This window comes from Mirounga leonina, unplaced genomic scaffold (genome assembly GCF_011800145.1).
Source record: "Mirounga leonina isolate KUSES-001 unplaced genomic scaffold, KU_Mleo_1.0 Mir_97, whole genome shotgun sequence".
Lineage (NCBI taxonomy): Eukaryota > Metazoa > Chordata > Mammalia > Carnivora > Phocidae > Mirounga > Mirounga leonina.
In genome coordinates, this window is record NW_023270889.1 from 6,553,690 (window position 1) to 6,576,053 (window position 22,364).

Sequence of the window (22,364 nt, forward strand, 5' to 3'; positions counted from 1 at the left end):
TGAGCAGCAAGGCGCATATTCAATGACCTTTTATCTTCTCTCAAAACACGGAGGTGCAGAACATCCCTATAAGCAAAAAAAAAAAAAAAAATTATAAAATTCACTATAGGCAAGTGTGGTAGGAGATCCCTCGATTTACTAAGCTGTCATTTCCTCAGAGCTAAGCTCAGCATTTCTGCAGCCTGAGTTAACGCTCTTGAGCCACGTGGCCAGGGAGAAGGGAGAGGGACTAAAAATACAGTAATGGATTACTGTCCTGTGTAATTTTTACAACTGCCTCAAATCTGAGTATCTCAAATATCTATATGTGGAGTCCTATTCTTTTCTAATATGTGAGTGAAGTTACCTAGTATAAAGGTACCCCATCCTACCCAGCACTTTAAATAAAACTAAATTATTCAGTCAGCTCAAATATGTCCAGTGTACAAAAAGAAGGATAAAGGAGACAGGATGAATGCTCTATCTTATTATGTAATTACAACTGTCCCCTCTTTTTCAAAATTGTAGACAAACTTGTGATGTCCTTGGCTTTTTTTTCTCCTTCATCCACATCCAGAAGGGGCTTGAGAATGAAAAGTTTAATACAATATATATCATACACCTACTCTCTTTTCCACATGAGCATGATCAGAAGTTATAAATGCTCCTACGTTTGTTAAAACCTACCATAAAACTAATCTTGACTCACACATCTTATATAGATTACAGTTTCTTCCCATTTATTTATTCTGGTTTCTCTATGTGATTTTAATTATTGGCAGATGCTCAGTTTTAGCAGAAATTTTCCTAGCATAGGCCACATAGATGAAGGACAGGGTCTCTTCTTACACAGAGCAGATTTTATCTTACCTACCCACTGAGTGCACCTGGATCCTGTGCTGGAAGAGGTAGCCCGTGTTACCTGAATGAGAGCTACTTCTTACCTCTCTCGGCTTACTGGCAACGGCAATGCTGCCATCTTTGTTGTATTTGATCGGTGCCCCTCCTTGCTGCACGAGGGTCCCGTACCCGGTGCTGGTGTAAAACGCAGGAACTCCAGCCCCACCTGCACGAATCCGCTCTGCAAGCGTGCCCTACAAGTGAGCAACCACCACACCATAAGAAGTTCATTAAGCACACTTCTGTACGCGGATACGGAAACATTTACAGACACAGTTCCTCCCTCTAGAGGTTTATCATCCTAAACAGTACCTAGCACTGTATATTGGTGTATTTCGCTAACACGGTATGCTAGATTAATTGAAAACAAGTATTGCCCCTCTAGACAACAATCTCTCAATTCTTAATTTGCATTCGAATGTAACTGCTTCTTTGTATCATCGTGCTCTCAGCTTTCTGGTCTCCCACTGCTCTCCTGACATCATATTCTCCAACAGTCTATTTGTAATATTTTAAAATCAATTTTCAAATCTGAAGTATATCACTTTAACTATATATATATATATTTAAAAATATGTATTTAAATTTTGTGTTTTACTGTATGCCCTATGTAGGTATAGCTTGAAGCTTATCATGAATAACAATGCCATTATTATATAATAATAATATGTTCATTTACTTAGAGTTCATTCTAAAACATTCTTAAAAGCATTTTGTCTACTACATTATCTAACTAAGAAAAAATCCATAGTGAGGCAGAGTACAACATACAGGTAATTTGGTTTTTAAAAGCTAAGAGTATTTCAAATCTTATCTTAGAGTAGAAACAACTGTATGCAAAGTTTCTTTATATCTTCTTTTGATCATCTTTATCCCTTTCCTAGGTACCAGTTGTTCAAACCTGATTTCCCTGGCTGCCCCCTGCCCCCAACTGCTTTCCAACCCAGTTCTCCCATAGGGGAATAACTCTGGCCCTAAATATTTCCTAACACCCACCCTAACCCTGAAACCTATTGTTACAGTCTAGCTACATCATATTCATACTACATAACTGACTGGTCACTCAGTAGTAAGAACTGGTTTAGGTCTTAGTAATACTATGTTAAAATTATTTCAGCCTGAAAACAATTTTCTACTTTAACTGGGTCCTTTAAATACTAAACTCAAAGTGGGGACTAAAAGTTGGGACTTCAGACACGGGCGTTTGAAGTAGGGTGGGATAATCTGGGGAAGGCAGGATCTGAAGCATAACTGACAATCTTCCAGGTAACAGTTTCTCTATTCTATCTAATAGTCAGAGATAAGTCCATTTTGTACTGTATTTTAAGTTAATAACATTCACAAGATTAAATCATCAAAACAACCATAACCGGGCGCCTGGGTGGCTCAGTTGGTTAAGCGACTGCCTTCGGCTCAGGTCATGATCCTGGAGTCCCGGGATCGAGTCCCGCATCGGGCTCCCTGCTCGGCGGGGAGTCTGCTTCTCCCTCTGACCCTCCTCCCTCTCATGCTCTCTGTCTCTCATTCTCTCTCTCTCAAATAAATAAATAAATAAATCTTTAAAAACAAAACAAAACAAAACAACCATAACCTTCTCTACTATAAGATATTTTTTACGTCTACCCTCCTTGAATACTTTATTCCTGCTCTCTGTCCAATTGGGCAAGGACCTAAAAGTGGACAATTTCTACAGACAGGCTCTCTGCAGCGACCACCAACCCCCCTACATCCAAATCCCAAAGGGAGTCCTAATCCCTACCACTTCATCAACACTTCTCTGGCTCACAGGCTGCAAAACAAGTTGCCCAAGCCAATGTTTATTTACCTGCCACTAAGTCGGGGAGAGAGACACTGACCTCTTTCAGCTTAAAGAAGGAATATAAAAGAAATACTAAGAAACTCCCATGTATATGCCCTCTGACAAAAGAAGGGATAATACAAAAGATAATAGAAGTAATTGAAAGGTTAATTTTCAAGGGCTCCACAACCCAAAGGAAAAGGTATCTCAATCTACAATGTGAAGAGGAAAAGTATATGCAATGGACTGAATTGTGTCCCCCACCAAATTCATATGCTGAAGCCCTAACACCCAACGTGATGGTATTTGAAGACAGGGCCTTTATGGAAGTCATTAAGGCTAAATGAGGTCATAAGGGTAGGGCCCTGATCCAGCAGGATTAGTGTCCTTATAATAAGAGACCCCAGAGTCCTTATTTGCACGTGTGCATCCTCTTTCTCTCTTCCTCCCCCTCCTCCCCTCTACCAAGAATCACATCAGCCTGTACTTGATCTAGTACTTCCCAGTTGCCAGAACAATGAGACATCACTTCCTCTTGTCTGAGCCACCGAGTTTGTGGTATTTTGTTACAGCAGCATGAGTAGACTAAGACAGGGTACCTTTTGTTATTTTCAAAAAACCTTAAATGAAAATGGATAAATACCAGGCACAGTGCAAGGCTTATGACAAGCACAGGTGCCCACACTGTGGGGTGATCGGGTGGGACGTGAGTAATGTTGTGAAGCCTCAGGTAGAAAAGTTCTCCCCTGCACGCTCTCTCTAGACAAGCATATACTGGGAGTTCATTATTGATTTTTAAAATGTTGCTATCTCACGTTATCACCAATTTAGTGAAGTCAGTGGTAATAATAATTCTGTTGACAAAAATAAAGCAGAGTGGTGGGTTCAATTTCAGAGATGAAGGCAGATGATGTCAAACTGGAAGACCAATACATATAACCTGTAGGCACAAATGGCTTCGAAAAGTTTCCTCTATGTTCTACCCAAATGGCTTGTTTTACCCAAATGGCTTCGAAAAGTTTCCTCTATGACAAACTCTTTAGCCAGTTAAGACATAGTGTACGACATGAATGGAAACCCGCTAGATTCAATTGTGGTAATTGCTTACTTGGTAAGGAACATCTATTCCCTGGAGACCTGGGCTCTGATTCCAGCTCTTATTCTGTGACATGGCCAGTTGTACCCTCCAGGGACTTCACTTTCCTGATGTCTCAGCAAGAACATATTCCTCACACATTTCTAATTCTATGATTCACAGGAACAGACCCTTAGGACAATCCCCAAGCATTTCAGCAAGCCCTACTGCAAGCTGCCAGCACAAAATGGACACCACAGTGCCAAGCTTACACATTTGTCCTGTAGCCTAGATATTGTTTACTGGAAATACCTCCCTTTTTTGGGGGCACGCAACAGAGGCTTTTAGTCTTCTAGCAATCGACAGGAGTGACCTACAAACAAATTTCCTTGGCCTGGCAAAATTGCATCCTTTCTGCCTTACCTCTCTTGCAAAAGAAAATTGCTAGAGGGAAATAGGTAAATTTCAAACTAAGTTACTATTCTAAAAGAGGAGCAGAGAAATTTTCTTACCTGGGGTGTCAGCTCTACTTCTAATTCACCACTTAAGTACTGTCGTTCAAATTCTGCATTTTCTCCCACATATGAAGAGACCATGCGTTTTATCTGCTTGGATCGAAGTAAAAGGCCCAGGCCAAAGTTGTCAACCCTAGAAGAAAAATGCAAGCAACTTGCAATCAAAGCAACATCGGTTAGAACACTAATATCCCTGACTTCCGAAAACATGCAATATTATTCATTTAAAGGAATCTTCTCTGCTGGGCATTGAACCCATATTCTCTCGTAGTCTCCCACCACCCAAAGAGCCTTGCAAGGTGGCTGTTCTTTTCTTATTTTACAGCTAAGGAAACTAAAGCTCAAGACCTTTCAGTGATTTCTGCCGACAGATATCTTGGGTAGTAAGTGACGTAGCCAGTATTCAAACCCACACCAATCCTACAAGTCTGCCCTGCACCTTTCACTCTTTCCACTGCTCCCAAGTGATACTAGGGTAGAAGGCGAGCAGACTGGATCTTGCCCTACACTCTGAAGGCGTATGTAAATGCAAAGGCAATGCCACTCTCCTAACCTGCACTGGCTCCAAGCAGAGAAATTCATTCTGTCCTAAAAAGTGAACACGCATTCTTATATTTAAGAGAGAACAGGGGCGCCTGGGTAGCTCAGTAGGTTAAGCATCTGACTCTTGATTTCGGCTCAGGTCATGATCCCAGAGTCCTGGGATCGAGCCCCATGTTGGGCTCCTTGCTCAGTGGGGAGCCTGCTTCTCCCTCTGCCTGCCACTCCCCCTGCTTGTGCACACACGCTCTCTCTCTCTCACACACAAATAAATAAAATCTTTAAAAAAAGAAAAAAAAAAGAAGGAAATACCAAGTGTTGGCAAGAATGTGGAACACCCAGAGCTCTCATATATGAAGAAGAGAATGTCAACTGATCCAACCACTTCTGAAAAATTATTAGCAGTATCTATTGATGCTGAACATATGGATATGCTATGTCAGCAATTCCCCTCCTCGGTCTATGTCCAACAGGAATGCATACATATGTTCCCCAGCAGACAAGAATATTCATAGTCACACTGTCCATGATGGCCAAACACTGGGGCCTCCCCAGTACTACTCCTCAGCAGAGCAGAAAAAATGAGCAGTAAGAAGGAATCAGTGACCACCCCTGCAACAATGGAGGGCTCTCACAGGTAAAATGCTAAGCAAAAGAACCACAAGAGAGTACTTACTGACCTATTCCTTTTATATGAAGTTCAAAGTCACACAAGACTCACGGATAAGATCAGAAGTGAGGATAATGGTTAAGTTTGGTGGTGGGAAAGGAAAACAGTGACTCGAAGGAGCACAAGAGGGGCTTTCTGGGGTACTGGTCATGTTCCACTGAAAGAATCTGGGGGCTGGTTACATGGGTCTGCAGCCTGTAAAGATCCTTCAAACTTCAAACCTGTGATATGATCACTTTTCTATGTTACTCTGTATTATGCTATGATAAAAGTTTTTTTAAGAGACAGAAATACAGTGATAAAGCCAGAGCACCTCCCAGAAATAGAAGCCTTCATTTATGATCTCTCTCTCCTAATCCCCCGCGTACTCTCATGGCCTCTCCCCTATGGAGCCTGGGTCATCTACACTGTTGACTCATCCCATAGTCCTTTACTAAGTTCTTACTGCCCCCCAGGGCTAGTATGTCAGGTCCTGGGCCAGGGGGAGCTCTGAGATATCAAGGGATAAACATGTAAACCTATAATTACAACAGAGGATGAGATGTGCTAAGAGGTCTGCATCAAGTGCAATGAGAACACTGAAGGTCACCCAACAGAGAGGAGAAAGAGGTCCAGAAAAGGCTTACGGAAAATGACACTTGAACAGACTTGAAGAAAAAAGTCTTTGAGAGCAGAGTAGAGGTGTGGATGCAATGAACCAAAAAGGCAGGTGGGCAGCTTTGCAAAGGTGCACAGTGGTGGGACGGGCTCCGTGCTGAGTGTAACTGCAGTACGGACTGGAAGCAAAAGTGAGCAACAGAGGTAGAAGGCAGGCCAGCTTGTCACCTGTCACATGAGCCATACCACGAAATGAAGATTTCATCCTAAAGGATATGGAAGACCCTGTGAATAATTTTAAGTAGAAAATAACAGGGTATACAATTAATTGGAGAGGTTCAGTGACAAAAGGCCGGGAGATCAGTTAAGAGGCTTGAAATAATCCAGCAAAGACAATGGTCTGAACTAAGGCAGCCCCAAAAGGAGTGGAGAAAAAGGGGACCAGTCAAGGGATATTTGGGGGAAAATAAATCATAGGTTTGTTGCCCATCCTAATGTAGATACAGACCCAGTCCAGAATTCTGGCTTTGGCAATGGAACAGAGTGGGAGAATGGACTGGTGGTTAATTAGTCTACAGTCCCTAGTGACATCCCCTTGCTTGACCCAAGGAGGGATAAGTACGGTACCTTGTGTGACAAACCACTGACGTTTCTCCTAACAAGCTCGTCTCCCCCTTCACTTCGCTCTCCATCCCCACACTCCTCATGCCCACAAATGCCCATCCCCACTCAACTGACTCCTACTTCCCAGAATGCATCACTGCCAAGCCTCTAACCTAGACCAGGAGGTCTAGGCACACTGAATCCCTCCAAGTAGTCCAGGTAACTGTCAACCATTTGCTAAACTTGTTTATAGTTCTAGTCTTCCAATACTGAATCTGAGAACATTTTCCACTCACCACGAGTATAGAAGGAATAGCTACATGATTTATTCTTGCTTGTTTCAAAAGAAAACTAAAGCCTAAACAAGTATTTTCAAGAATGTACTTTTGAGATATGGAGAAATATGGAGAGAATGCCCTGAAGATTAATAATATGCTTGGCCACTAGAGGGATCTTGGAAAAACCAGTTCTTCCACACACTCACACACAATGCCCTCTCTCTGTTTTTTGTCTGTTTTTTACCTACTCCTAATTAATACTTAGCTGGGCCTTTTGTTCTTCAGGTTAACAATTCCATTCTCCTAAATTCAGCTGTACCTGCAGCCTGCCCCATCCTTGCAAATCTTTAGTACAAAAGTAATGGAGTGATCTGTCACTCCTCTCTCCTACTCTACATCAACAATATTGGAAAATCCTGACTCTATCTTCAAAATCTATCCAGAATCTGAGCATTTCTCACTTCCTCCTGTGTGACCTGCACCATCTCCTGCCTAAAGACAGCAACCTTCCCTACTTCTACTCCTGCTCCCTGCAATCCACTCATAAAATGGCGGCCAAAACCGTAAGAATAAAACAAAATGTGTCAGATCACGTCACTGCTCTGCCCAAAATGCTGCAACGGCATTCATGCAAAAGCAGGGGTCTCTAGAGGGGCCTGCAAGGCCCTGTAAGATGAGATGCCCTTGACATCTCAGACCTCATTCCTCCCACTTCCCTTTTGCTCACTTTTCTTCTGCTGACCTCCTCCCTGTCCCGCAAACACACCAGGCATACTTCCCAGGCCCTTTGCACTGGCCTCTCCCTGTCTCTGAAACTCTTCCCCAGGTAATGCAAGGCTCACCCCTCATTTCTTTCAAGTCTCTGGTCAACCATCACCTCAATGAGTCTCTCCCTGATTGCCTGACTTTATACTGAAACCTGCCCCTCCATTTTCACATTTATGGAACATTTGTTGAATGAATTTATTGCTTGATTTCACTTTCTCCCTTCTCACTGGCTCAAAATGAAAATCACCAAGTCCTCATGCTGGATATTTTCTATTTGCCCTTGCAGATCCATTCGCCAATCTCCAGCTTGCCCTGTGCCGGGATGGCTGACTGGATAGACGGACTCCCTTGCCCTCTGGCTTCTGACCAGGTGCGAGAAGGACATCATAAAGCTTTCTTCCAGGTCCTGGCAGCTCCCTCCTCTCATTCTTCAGGCCTAAGGCTGGCGGTAATAGCGCTCTCTGATACTAACTCCAGGGTACTTCAATACCCATATTGCTTTCCCTCAACTCTGACCATTCCTTTAAAGAGAGTCCCTTTGGTAAACTCTCTTCAGTTACCCAATATGAGAGTACTATTGATACATCCTCTGGAGCCCTGTCTAAATAGTCACAACAATAAAATAATCCATGAAAGTGAATATAGTCCATTTGCTTTCTGTAGTCTTTAATATTTGAACCTCCCTCCAAGTATACAGGTCCATATGATAAACCAGAATGTACTTCCCAATTCACTGACTTCAGAGATTTTTCCCATTACACACTCTTTCATGGATCTCTGTTTGGCTTTTCAACCCTTTACACATTTGAACTTGGCTCTGTTTGGAGATGACCTCTCTGTATTTGTTGATCTTGGCTCTGGAAACTATGTATATTTGGCCTTTGCTTTCTTTTTGGACTAGCAACTGGCTTGGCAACCAAGCAGTGCTTAAGATGCTCAGCCCAGGCTACCCCCTGACCAGGTACAGAGTTAGTGTTTATGCCTCAAATAAGGCTGTTAGGTAGCTTATAATAAGTGTCTTTCTTGCCACATACTTTCCAACTCACGAATTCAATAAACATGTATCCCTTCTTTACTGTGTATCAGACAATGATGATACAAAAATGAAAAAGGTAAAGCCCTTACAATAGGAAAAGAGAAGACAGACACAGGCCATCTTTTGCAAATGAGAAACATAACATTTCTAATAGAGAAACATGCATATTAAGGCATCTTGCAGCTCTTTGATATTAAAGGCAATTTTGATGGACTTTCAAAAAGATTATCTTGCTTGCCTTTAGGAGCCAACATTTCCCTAGCACACCTATGGAGGGAGAGATTTGACCATTCTCTTATGGTACCACAACCTCAGGTTCCAAACATTTTAGTGGTAAAAGAAGTCTAAAGCCAAGAATTCAATAAAGAGATATATTTGTGTAAAGCAAAACAGTATTTCATGGAAGACATAAACATTCCACAAATATTTGTCATGTTCTGAATCTGAAATTTCATTTTCTGAAATCTCATTAATTGGAAATTCTTGTCAAAACAAAACTCTAATCAAAATAAATTTGCAACCATTTACCAAACTGTATTTCTCTTGTTTCCTCTCATTTTAGGCATGCTTAAATCTCAGTTACAGTATATATTTACTCTGATAATATCAAGAATATCAAAAGGAAAGAACAAGCTATATTCGGATAGCACATTAACTTATGACACAATTATATGGAACAAGTGAACACTCACTCCCTTCCATGAGCTGAGGAGAGAAGTTCAAGTACACATCCCAGGAAGTGGTTAGCCCTTCTCAGACAAAATAATCAATTCTTGGGGGAATGCTTATAATCAGACAAGATGGCCCACAGCTCTCCATTGAGACCTTCAGAGCTGCAGCAGCCTCAACTAATAATAAAGACGGCATAGCGAAGGAGCCACCCACCTTTATCTACTGGTTCAAAACCCCTGGTGCAGAACCAGGAATTTTATTTAGCATGAAAAACTGCTCACTGGGTCCAGAATTCCTACAGCTGACTAGTATAACACCACATATAGGTAATAGTACTGTAACCACAGGCACAGGAGCATATGTATGATCATACAGTACTTACAGGCTTCCACATGGAAGCTGGGCTGTCCCTAGAGTTGTTTAAATTCCCACCTTCAAGAATTGTAATCTAAAATAATCTTGTCATGAGGAAATGAGTGTGATTAATATAACACATCTATGCCTCCCTTACTTCTCTAATTGGTTGATATATAGTTTACTGTAAAACTTTTGGTTCCTACAGGCTTGTAATTCACATGTCAAAGTCTTCTAAAAAATCAGTGAAATGCATATTTTCAATTTTCCCCACTTTCCTAATCAATCCATATCAAAGTCCTGATTCATCTGAGTGATCCTAAGGGGGAATGTTTATCTCATCAAGACTAACAGTTAAGGGGCGCCTTGGGTGGCTCAGTCGGTTAAGCGGCTGCCTTCGGCTCAGGACATGATCCCAGGGTCCTGGTGTGGAGCCCCACATCAGGCTCCTTGCTCAGCAGGGAGCCTGCTTCTCCCTCTCCCTCTGCCTGCCACTTTGCCTACTTGTGAGCGCGCTCTCTCTCTGTCAAATAAATAATCTTAAAAAATAAAAAATAAATTAAATAATATTTAAAAAAATAAAAAAGACTAACAGTTAATATTCCACACCAAGATAAGTGGTACCTCATGGCAACAGGTCTCACTGGTAACTAAAAACAAAACAAACACAGATCAAGAGCCCTGAGCTTTGGGAAGTCTTCCAATTCAGTTAGACCCTTACATAAACAGCCTTTTCTAAATGAGAAAGCAGTTACTACTTCTTTTTTTTAAAAGATTTTATTTATTTATTTATTTATTTAGAGGAGAAGGGCAGAGGAAGAGGGATACATAGACTCCTGAGCATGGAGCTGACGAGGGGCTCTATCCCAGGACCCTGAGATCATGACCTGAGCTGAAATCAGGAGTTGGATGCTTAACTGACTAAGCTACCCACGTGCCCCAAGAAAGTAGTTATTACTTCTAAGTTCTCTCCATTTACTCAACAATCCAAACCATCTTTGTTTCTCCAACAAAGCAGTGCTAAGTTTTCCTCATTTATCTGACTCTAATGGCCAAAACAAAGCTGTCATTCCTGTAGATCTCTGGGATTAAACCCACCTAATTAAGAGAATCAACTGCCAATGAGGGTGTACAAAGTGCTTTCTTTGTGTTCAATGATGGTTATCAGTATTTACTCTGTATCAAGAATTTACATTGATTTATACACCATCCCTTGTTAGCACTGAGCTATCTGGAAAACCCAACAAAGTACTGATAGTCAAAAGTATTTTTAATAAATACAAAGTAAGCTCAAATAGCACGAGGTGCATTTAAGAAATATCAAGTGATCATGAACAAGTTACTTCTCTATTTACGTATGAGTTTCCTCTGTTAAATGAGGGAAATGGAACAGATGATCTCTACAATCCCATCCAGCTCCAGCACTGGTGGGGAAGAAAAAAACTACTGTAAGCAAAAGGATCAGTCTGTAGTATATACTGGAGAAGGACTACAATTCGGTATACAAAGAAAGACTAGAAGTCTTCAGAGGAACTCACAAAGGGGCAAGATCAATGAAGGCTAGAGAAGTTCTATAATTGGATAAGGCTTCTTTGAGGATGTGGAACTAAAATCTTAAAAAAAAAAAATAGATTTTTTTTCTTCATAACAAAATATATTTTAATGTGCATGTCATTATTAAAATGTTATGGCTATTGTTGACTATTTTGATATGAGAACCTACTGTCTCAAGTGCTGGCTGCATATCCTCCTCCTTCTACCAAGACCAGCAACATTTTTAATGGTTAGTGACCTCCTTATATATCATCTAGAATATGGCATAACCGAAAGAGAAGACTTGGAACAGATTTAAAACTGTTTGAGGGGCGCCTGGGTGGCTCAGTCCCTAAGCATCTGCCTTCGGCTCGGGTCGTGGTCCCAGAGTCCTGGGATCGAGCCCCGCATCTGATTCCATGCTCAGCGGGGAGCCTGCTTCTCCCTCTCCCACTCCCTCTGCTTGTGTTCCCTCTCTCGCTGTGTCTCTCTCTGTCAAATGGATAGATAAAATCTTAAAAAAAAAACAAAAAAACTGTTTGAGATCTTCCTCTATATATAATGATCTACAATAACATAAAGAGACATCTCTAAATTATAAAATGCAAGATTCAATTTGAAAATCTGTATTTTAACAATGTATTTGGAATTTAGAAAAATAAAAGCACATCGGATTAAGATATAAATCTATGCAAGTCTGCTTTACTTATGATTATGAAGGATGGTACCAAAAATATTTGAAGAAATGTAACCTCCAACTCTTGAGCTTGTTAAAAACTATCTTGTGATACTTGAGCATATTTTTCATTTTATTCATAAACTTTATATAATTATAGAGAACTGTCATTTCTTTCAAGCCACTTGTTTTCAAAATGCACACTTACCCTGCATTGTTGCTGACTGCAGTCAGCCCTTTTACTCCAGTCTTCAGTAAGGCTCCTATAAGATTTTCTGGAATTCCACATAACCCAAAACCTATTAAGTGAAAAAGACAATTTGTGAAAATGGTAATCTCTCAGGGAAATATATGTTATCCTTTTCCATAAAAAAAATGCAAAACACGTTATTAGATCTATTAAGCAAAATATACAGATGTACCTCAGCAATTCGGGAAGTGGCTCATAGCTATACCCAAATGTTTTGCACCATTAGATAGCATCAGACATAACCGTCAAACCTTTGAATCATAAGAATAAAGCCAAGTGCAACCAGTTAATATTAGCTATACATCACACACCTTGCACTTAACTGCACATCTATTACTGTCCAACTTTATAATTCAAACTTTATACAGTTACTTTTTCAAGCATGTTTGTTTTATATGCCTGAGTACATTTTGCAGAACCGGAAGCCTAGACCAATGACTTTTAATTCTTTATAACTTCCGCAATTTGTCAAATAGTATTGGGTTTAAAATGGACATTCAATGACTGGTCAGTTGAATGGATGAATGAATGAACAGCCGCCCTAAAAACAAGCCTAGATACCTGTGACCAAGGCCTAGAAATAAGAAAAAATAAGAATAAATAAAAATTATAAGAATCAGGCAGTGAGTTTAATGAGTGTGAGACAATGATTCTAAAAGACATTCCAAACAAGGTGCAGCAATGAACCCAGAGGCTTCAACAACAGAGATGCGTATATGCTTTTTACCTCCTAAAATGAGGAAGGACAAAAGGAATAACTAGGTAGCTGGTGAGAGCAATGCAAACGTTTTAGTTAAACCGAATTCCCAAGGATCTAGGAATGTTTTCAAAGCTACTAATAAGACATCACCATTTAGAACTTCAGCTTTTCAAAATAAGAGAAAAAGAAACACAAAGGGAAAAAGTGCAACGTTAAGTGCTAAACCCTGCTAAATTTTCAAGATGAGGACACTAATAAAATCATTACATAATGAAATAATTACATAACATGCAATAAATGCATAATATGCAATAAATGACTAAAAATAAAATAAGTGGCATTTCTGATCTCCACAGCTTCGCCACTGTGATTTCCCTGCTTTGCTAAAAACGTAAGGATGTTACCATCACCAAAAGGAAAACAATACTATTACTCACCACCAACCAGTACCGTTGCACCATCAGGGATGTCTTTTACAGCTTCCACTGGATCTGTATAAAATTTGGTATGGCGACGTGTGCTGGTTGAGAAGTAGCAAACACATCCCTAAAACATTTTAAAAAATTTTTAAGTGAATCATCATTTGGAGATACATCTTAATTTTGCATGTATACCAGTGTATTCACTTTTCATACATACAAGGATAATTTCACTCTCTGCTCTCTGAAATAGAGTGGGGCCATAAGTAATTCATCTTAAGAGCAGGAAGGACATACTCTATCCATAGATTATCACCAGAATTCCCTTGTGATCATGATGGATATCTTCCATTGTATAAAGGAAAACTCTGTGTCATTTGTGGCCACCCAAGATTGAAAGTAGATAGCTCATACACTGGGACTCAAAATCACAATAATGATGCCATCAAGCATCAGTTTCTTTTTTTTTTTTTAATTTTTTTTTTTAAGATTTTTTATTTATTTGCAAGAGAGACAATGAGAGAGAGACAAAGAGCATGAGAGGGAGGAGGGTCAGAGGGAGAAGCAGACTCCCCGCCGAGCAGGGAGCCCGATGCGGGACTCGATCCCGGGACTCCAGGATCATGACCTGAGCTGAAGGCAGTCGCTTAACCAACTGAGCCACCCAGGTGCCCCAAGCATCAGTTTCTGATAGTGAGCTAACCTTGCATTCAGTCAACAAATATTCACTGAGAATGTACTATGTGCCAACTATTCCGGTGTTTACTCCCATCTAGTAAATATTAAGACATGACTGCCACTCTGCAGGAAATCAAGTACGGTGTGACCAGTATACAAATACATAGTTGGGCCCCTGACCCAATCTTACATCAGTGAATGCCTCCTAAGGGAACAAGCAAGGAACAGCACACAAAAAGACCCATCCCCCTAAGGGGCTTGGAGTTTATAGATGCTGAGAAAAATAGCAAACTATTATCTGCAAGGAAGGCATGGCTAGTCTTACCACAGTGACCTATTTGGTGCAAAAAAGGTTATCTAGTGAACATTCATCATCAGTTTTAAACAGTTTCCCTCTTTATACTTCATCCACAATATGGATAGAAGAAAATCAGAATTGACTATGTTGTAATCATTCATGATAAATATCACCTCTCTTTATGCTCATTATATATTCAACCTAAAAAGGGAGGGAGAAAAGAGAAAGGCTCCTGACTCCTCATATGCTGCCACCTTAAGAAGTTCATAAATGTGGGGCTCCTGGGTGGCTCAGTCATTAAGTGTCTGCCTTCAGCTCAGGTCATGATTCCGGGGTCCTGGGATCGAGCCCCATGTTGGGCTCTCTGCTCAGCGGGAAGTCTGCTTCTCCCTCTCCCACTCCCCCTGCTTATGTTCTTTCTCTCACTGTCTCGTTCTCTGTCAAATAAATAAATAAAGTCTAAAAAAAAAAAAAAGAAGTTCATAAATGTAAGCTCACACATGCTGCCTTATTGGTCTTTGACAGACATCCTATGGGGTCAAGGTAAAGCATTAATGAGTTTCTAGCATTCTTTTCTTCCTCTATAAACTTCTTTCATTGAAAGTGTCAAATAGTACAAAAGTTTATTTCCTTTAAGAGAATACTGAAAGTCAAATGAGATATGCAAAAGTAGAGGTTACCCAGATGACTTTTGTCCCTTTAAATTCAACCTTGGTTCAGGTCTGGTGAAGAGGGGTCTATCCTAGCACACCACTGGGAAATACGTGGAGGCAAAGCTAGCAAAGAATGAGCTCGAGCTGCAGAGAGCTTACTTCTCTGTCCTATCCCCAGCAGCGAGGATTTATTGGATTTTGTTTAAACATGTACATATACATACAAATATATTTTTTTTAAATCTTGGAAATTAAAAGTTTGATAGCCTCAAAAAAGAGGACAAAAGATGAATCATAAAATAAAGTTGAGGATATCTGCTCGAATACAGAAAAAAGAAAAATACAGATACTCTAATCCAACCAATTCATTTCACAGATCAAGTTTCTGAAGCTGAGCAAGATCTCGTAATGTACCCAACATTGTGTTACAGCAAAACCAGATCCCAGGTTTTAGCCTTCATCACAGCATCCTTCTACCACAAGCTGTTCCTCTCTGTGACTTTTAAAAGCCCACCGTCTTATTCTACTTCAATTTCATTATTTACAGGTAACAAATCCTTACGAGTGCCCTATTTTTTAATAAAGAACTCTATTGTTATTATCTTTTCTAAAGAGTGAAGAAGTCATTGCTCTGTACACCTTAAACTGATACAGTACTGTTTTGTCAATTATAACTCAAAATTGGAAAAAAGTCAAAGATGCAAAAACATGCAATAAATACGCAAATGCTAATCTCTATCTCTTACCAAATAAAAAGGGGTGAAAAGTCAGGGCCTCAGCAGGAGGAAGAAAATAAAAGAACTCATCTACACTTAAGTAGTCAGGGGGTAAAGTCCTCTGAACTACTTATCCGTAGACTGAGAAACATGAATCCTATAGAGAGGAAATCAAAGAGAAAACTCATTTCTCCTACAGATCCAGGACACTTATCACATTCACAAGGGGAAACAAAAGTATATAAGCATAGACTTGTCAGGAATTCTGTCGTTTCAGTTGATAGTGTCTTCATTACAAACAAAAATTATTGAAATGCTTGCCCCACACCTTAAAAAAAATACCTCAGAAGGGGGCTCTTGGGTGGCTCAGTTCGTTGAGCATGTGACTCTTGTTTCAGTTCAGGTCATGATCTCAGGGTTAGGGTTAGGTGAGATCAAGCCCCACATCGGGCTCTGCACTCAGCGCAGAGTCTCCTTGTCCCTTCTTCCTCTACTCTTCCCCCGACTTGCTCACTCTCTCTCTCAAATAAATAAAATCTTTAAAAAAAAAACTTCAGAAGCATTTTAAAGAAGACTCAAGTGTTTCATATTTATCTAGATAATCAAAAGCTAAAAGAAATGAGTGAAATGTTTGCAGGCAATGTGAGAATGGTTCAAGATAATGAAGAATTTACACCCAACTTTTTTTTTCATTTTTCCACACTTTCAGTTAGTATTTGTTGACCTTTGATATCTATTTGTTATATTGACATTTAATATCTATTGCTAAGAAGTCAATAGTGTGACATAATGAGCCACACTCCAGTAATCTCTGGGTCAAAATACCTTTGTTTCAAATTCCAGTTTAGCCACAATTGCGAAAAACAGAAAATTGCAAAATCTGAGTGTAAGAGGTGTTGATTTTAAGTTTACAAAAGGATGACAGTTGTTTCTTAAGGATGTAGTAAGGATTAAGTAATGGTGTATCAGACCCTGTGCTTATAGGCTTCCTTTGGGCAATGTAACCCTCTCTCCATTCCCCACCAGGGCAGTAAGATTAACTTGCCATTGACTGGGCTTTAGTTTTCACATTTAACCTCCCCGCTCTACCTTACCTATACACACAGGCATGTATTACTGATTCTACAAAGAATTTTTTTTAGCATGACCTATGCTCTAGCAAATTAATCCATGCCGTCCTTGTTGAGGGTTTTGAAAAGTGGGTTCCAGCTTTAAGATTACTTTAACATGTTTATTTTGTTTGTAGTCAAGCTTACCATTCTAAGTATTCACAGATTACTGGGCAATCTGACTGTACAAATGCAGGTAGTGAGGCAAAGAGGAAGGAGAATGTCTGAAGCCAGTTGCACCAGAATGTTTCCTGTGGGTCTTTAGGGCTTAGAGCCTCGGACGCAGCACCCCAGAGAAAGCCTCTCGGTTTGTTTACTGCCCACATTCTCTCCCATTCTCCCAGCCTCTGGGAGTCAAGGAGCATCCCTGCTGACATCCTGTAAGACTGAGCAGGGGAGGTGTCTTTTTTCCGTAAATAAGTGAATTCAAAGTGAAGCTCTACACTGCTCATAAATTGACTTTTACCTTCTAAAATGCTAAAACAATGAGGTGAAAAGATTCAAGCACCATCTGCTACACAAATAAATAAATAGCCTTCAAGTCTGCAGAGTCCTCCTTTACATCTGGGTAACATATTTCATTTTGTTTTCCACTCTCCCGCCTTCTGCAAAATTCCATTTTATGGTGCCCCTAGTTTCTGCTATTACTATTGGAGGAAGGAAATAATAATGACTATACTGCAAAACAACAGTCAAGGTCCTGAAGGATAAGAAATAATCAAAATTCTTATATTGCCATATTTTTCTATTTAATCTATTTCTCCTTTTAAAATTCTCCCCCTCTTCATCCTTTGTCCTCTAGTTAAATTCTTACATTTAGAATTTGAGGTCTGATTCCACTCTTGAGCCTAAATTTTATCTGATAATTTCCCAATTCAGAATCTCCTTCCTTTCTTATTTTTTTATTTTTATTTTTTTTTAAGATTTTATTTATTTATTTGACAGAGAGACAGCGAGACAGGGAACACAAGCAGGGGGAGTGGGAGAGAGAGAAGCAGAGCAGGGAGCCCGATGCAGGGCTCAATCCCAGGACCCCCAGACCATGACCTGAGCCGAAGGCAGACACTCAATGACTGAGCCACCCAGGCACTCCTGGAATCTCCTTCCTTTCTAACCACTTCTACCATTCTTTCTTTTGCCTAAATTTCTCTTTTTCTTGTCATTCAGTACTCCAGAACTCTGCCCCAAAATGCACTTCATTTTGAAGGTCTTTCAGGGAAAATCCATATAGCATACTGCTTTTTTATTTTTAAATTAATCTTATCTTAATGATATGAAACTGTACACCCAGGTGTCATTTACCTTGTTACCTTGCAGTTAAAAAAATCAGGACACAGGAAGACTGATACTGCCCACCTCAGTACCAAAGTTTGATAAACAGAAGTGGAAAGGAGAAGCCATATGGAGAGAGATGAAGAGGACCCTGTTGGAAGGAAAAGGCAATAATATGCAGGTGGATACACACACATACACACTTGGCAAGGAGAATATGGCATCAGCGCTAAGTGGAGGTGGTGATATGTGTCGTACCGTTTACCAATGTCAATGGTAAACTGACAGTACAGTATCTATCAAAAGTGGAATGTTCACCTTAAATCAAACACTACCAGTTATGCACTTATGACACGAATAAATAAATCACAAGGACCCTACAGTGAGTTACCGACACTAGGCCAGTTCTCTCAAGCAGCGGCATACTGTTTTTGAGGGAACATACATGTTCCTTTTATTCCAACAATGGAGTGATGCCCAGCACTTTAACGGAGCACAGATGAAGGAATGATGCATTCTGCCTGTGTATCAGAAAGCTTGAGGAGTTTGCCAAGAGTTAAAATACTAATGAGGATGGGGAACCCAGAAAGAGAAGCATGAATAAAGGTACAAATGTGAAAAGGCTCATTGTGCTCAGGGACATGCAGGATCAGGTCCGATGGAGAGAAGCTCGTGAAAATTGGGCTGAAAAGGGAGACTGGGGCAGGCCTTAAGGACCACACTGAGGTTTTGACTTCTTCCTTCAATGAGGAAGGGACAGCAAAGCTTTTGAAACAGATGTCACAACTCATATGAAAGACTGAAACAGGAAAGTGGCAGAGGAAATCATTCTTTCATTCACCCATCCATTTGTTCAAAAATATCCATTTTGTATAAAATATACTAAATACTGGAATACAGAGTTAAGACAAACAAAAAACCACTCAAGCATAGTCCCTGCGCTGATAAAACTTGCAAACTAGCAAGGGTAATAGTCATTAAATAATTACAAAAATTTAAATACAAATGTTAATATCTCATCAGGGAGCTATAAGGAAGAAATAGATAGCTGCTGGGAAAGAGTGCCAAGGACAACCCCAAGGAAATTTCAGGAAAAGGTGCATACATGACACTGGTTATCCACTGGAGGTGGAGGGAAGAGGAGACGAAAGAAGGGGTCCAAGATTTCACTGGCGGGATATGGGTGCTATTAGCCATAATGAAAACAAAAACAAAACAAGGGAGGAAACAACAGCTTTATGGCTGGTTCGCTGTGGGTCAGAAAGAGCTTGAAGCATCATCCAGGGGGACTGGACCAGTAAGTTATACCAGGGGAGAATGGAATTGGCAAGAGATCTGGGGAAAAAACAGGTTCAAGGAAGAAAGGTAGGTAACGTGTTAATGGTAGTTTCAGGGTCTTTTTCCAGTAATAATTTTCCAAAGTGAACGGAGAATAATATTAAATGCTCCTTCTGAAACAGTAATGGAGGAAGAATGATAACTTCAGATGGTGTATTCAGATCTAAGTCCATGCCAATGGCTCTGAAATGTAGTTCTCAGACTAGCAGCATTAACATCACCTGGGAACTCATTTACGTAAAGCATGGGGCCCCACACAGGACCTACTAAATCAAAAACTCTGGAGGTGGACCCAGAAACCAGTTTGCGAAAGCCTCCAGGTAATTCTGAGGCTCATTAAAGTTTGAGAGACTTAACTAACACACCCACACCCACACACACCCCATCTCATTTTGGCTGCTGGTTATGCTTAGCAGAAAAGTTCTCAAGGTTACTACCTCTGTTTGTCCACAGGGTTCTTTCATCTATATATTAAACATGTCTATACTATGCCTAATAGTGTGTAATGTTGAGCGGGATGGAGAATAAAGCATACAAGATTGTCCTTGACAACCAGAAACTTGAATCTTGTTAAGAAGTCATTTTAGGGGCACCTGGGTGGCTCAGTCGGTTAAGTGTCCGACTTCGGCTCAAATCACGATTGATCTCTGAGATAGAGCCCTGAGTTGGGCTCCACGCAGTGGGGATTCCACTTGTCCCTCTCCCTCTGCCTTTCTCCCTGCTCGAGCTAGCACTAATAAAATCTTAAAAAAAAAAAAAAAGAAAGTAGTCAATGGATGCATTTGAAAAGTTAAACAAGCACACAAGTGTTCCAGTGTAAGGCAAGTTAGATGAGAATCTAAGGCCTAAATAAGCAGTAGGAGCACCAAGTGCCAAGCATGAAGAAACCCCTGGAAGCAGGCATTGGACCTATGATAACCAAACCTCAAAGAGGGAAAGTTTGAAGCTTGATAGGAACTTTCAGCGAGGCATAGGGAAACCTCTGCCACCTAAGAGGTTTGCTGGGCTTCTGAAGCAGTTTAACGCCATGGGAAAGTGAGTAAATTACACTGAGGCAAATAGGTAACTGCCAAAGTTTTTGACCTGGGCCCAAGGGTACAGGAGTGTCCTAGTCTGCATGTTCCAGCACCCGCAACAGTGTGACTGAAGGTCACTCAAGTGCCCTTTTAATAATGCTTTATAGGGCGCCTGGGTGGCTCAGTCGGTTAAGCGACTGCCTTCGGCTCAGGTCATGATCCTGGAGTCCCGGGATCGAGTCTTGCATCGGGCTCCCTGCTCGGCGGGGAGTCTGCTTCTCCCCTTTCTTGTGCTCTTTCTCTCTCTCTCAAATAAATAAATAAAATCTTTAAAAAAAATAATAATAATGCTTTATATAGCCAAAGCTATCAGCAATTACCAAAATGCTTCCTAAGAGGCATTTATGAATAAAATGTTCTAGTTCTAAATCATCCCCTAGCATTTACCTAAGGGGTTTCTCAGAGATTGCATGCGGGAAAGAGAGCATGGGGCGCGGGAGTTCTCTGTTGAGTACACACCTCGTGCAAGATATGCTTTCAAGCTCAAAACTATTTAATGCGCTACTAAGTACAAACATTATTTTGTTTTTCCCTAGCAAGGAAGGAAGAGGCTCCCGCGGTTACGATGGTAGCCAAAGTAAACCGCCCTCCAGGACCCAGCACTCTCGGCCTGTACTGGCCTCCGAGGGCTCCCGACAGGAACCCCACCTGAGCGTGGCCGTATAGGTAGGGACAGAACCCAGCAAAAAAGAATAAAGAAGACAAGAGAAGAGAAGAGAAGAGGAGAAAAGCTTATCAACCCACAATGGCGGCGAAAAGTGCCTCGGAATACCACTTGGTGGAGAGCAGGCAGTAAGGGAGGCACAAGGTTTTCCAAGAATTTGAAAATGGAAATCCTCCAACCCGGATGCCTGCGCCTCCAGAGCGCGAGCGAGCCACGGCCGGGGCACCACAGGTTTCTCCGTCAGACGGGGAAGATGACCAGGCGAGCGCTCCAGTCCGTTGCCCTTCGCACCGCCACGGTGCGACGCGGCCAAGTAAGGGCGGACAGGGAGGGCACGGCATACCACCCCGGCGACGCCCAGCATCCGCCCCCTCCACGGCCAACTCGCGCGGACCGGTGGCTAACCTGCCCCGAAATCCCCAACGCAAAGTGCAAACCTGTCCCCTGCTGCCGTCACCCCTACCCGTCCCTCGACCGGCGCGCCCTCCCGAGAGGCTGCCCGCCGGGCGGAGATGCCAGCCGGGAGGACGCGTTGCCCTGGAGAACGCGAGCGAGCCCTGAAGGGCGCGGCGGCGGCGCTGCCAGACGCCCTCCCGCCCCGTTTCAGCTTCTCTCCGCGCGCTTCTACACCCGCTCTCGCCCGGCCGGCGGAAGCGGCTGCAGAACCGCGCAAAAGCAGTCACCCGAAGGAGCAGCGAGGCAAGGCAGGCGTCGGCGCGTCTCGGTGCCCCGGAGACGGCGCCACGGGCGCTAACCCGTAGGTTGGAGCGGGCGGGTGCAGGCAGGAGAGAGGACGCGGGCACCACGTGGGGTTTCGTCTGCGCTCTGCCGGTGCGTGGCCTTCTTCACTAGCACGTTACCTTGGACCAGACGCCCCCGGTGAGGCGGGCGGAGGCGCAGAGCGGGGGCCAGGCGGAGAGGAGCTTGAGAGCCGCCATGTTCCGGGCCGGGCGTGGAAGAGACTACGCGCTGAGGCGCGCGCGTGAGTGTATAGGAGCGCTGCCGGGCCGCGGCGGCGTCAACGCGAAGGGAGGGAAGGGAAGGCGCTCGAGGGGCGGGTTGGAGGCTCGACCGCCCGTCGATGACGTCCTCCCCTCGCTCGCCCACTGAGGCTGCAGGTTTGGAGACACGCGAGGCTGGGAGGGGCCCGGCCGGTAGCGTAAGCCGGGTGCAGCCGGCGCGGATGGCCGGGGAAGC

General features: G+C 42.1%; 1 protein-coding gene across 1 annotated transcript in view; it reads right to left on the minus strand.

Moving 5' to 3' along the window:
* The window catches only part of LOC118006560 (succinyl-CoA:3-ketoacid coenzyme A transferase 1, mitochondrial), a 122,763-nt gene extending 100,646 nt beyond the window's left edge, over window positions 1–22,117 (minus strand). The window contains exons 1-5 of the mRNA XM_034999271.1: window positions 22,028–22,117; window positions 13,382–13,490; window positions 12,203–12,293; window positions 4,265–4,400; window positions 924–1,073 (exon numbers count right to left, since the gene is read on the minus strand). Of these exons, the coding sequence (XP_034855162.1) occupies window positions 924–1,073; window positions 4,265–4,400; window positions 12,203–12,293; window positions 13,382–13,490; window positions 22,028–22,105 (564 nt within the window). The 5' untranslated portion in view covers window positions 22,106–22,117. The remainder of the gene's footprint in view (window positions 1–923; window positions 1,074–4,264; window positions 4,401–12,202; window positions 12,294–13,381; window positions 13,491–22,027) is intronic.
* Between the last annotated feature and the right edge of the window lie 247 nt (window positions 22,118–22,364).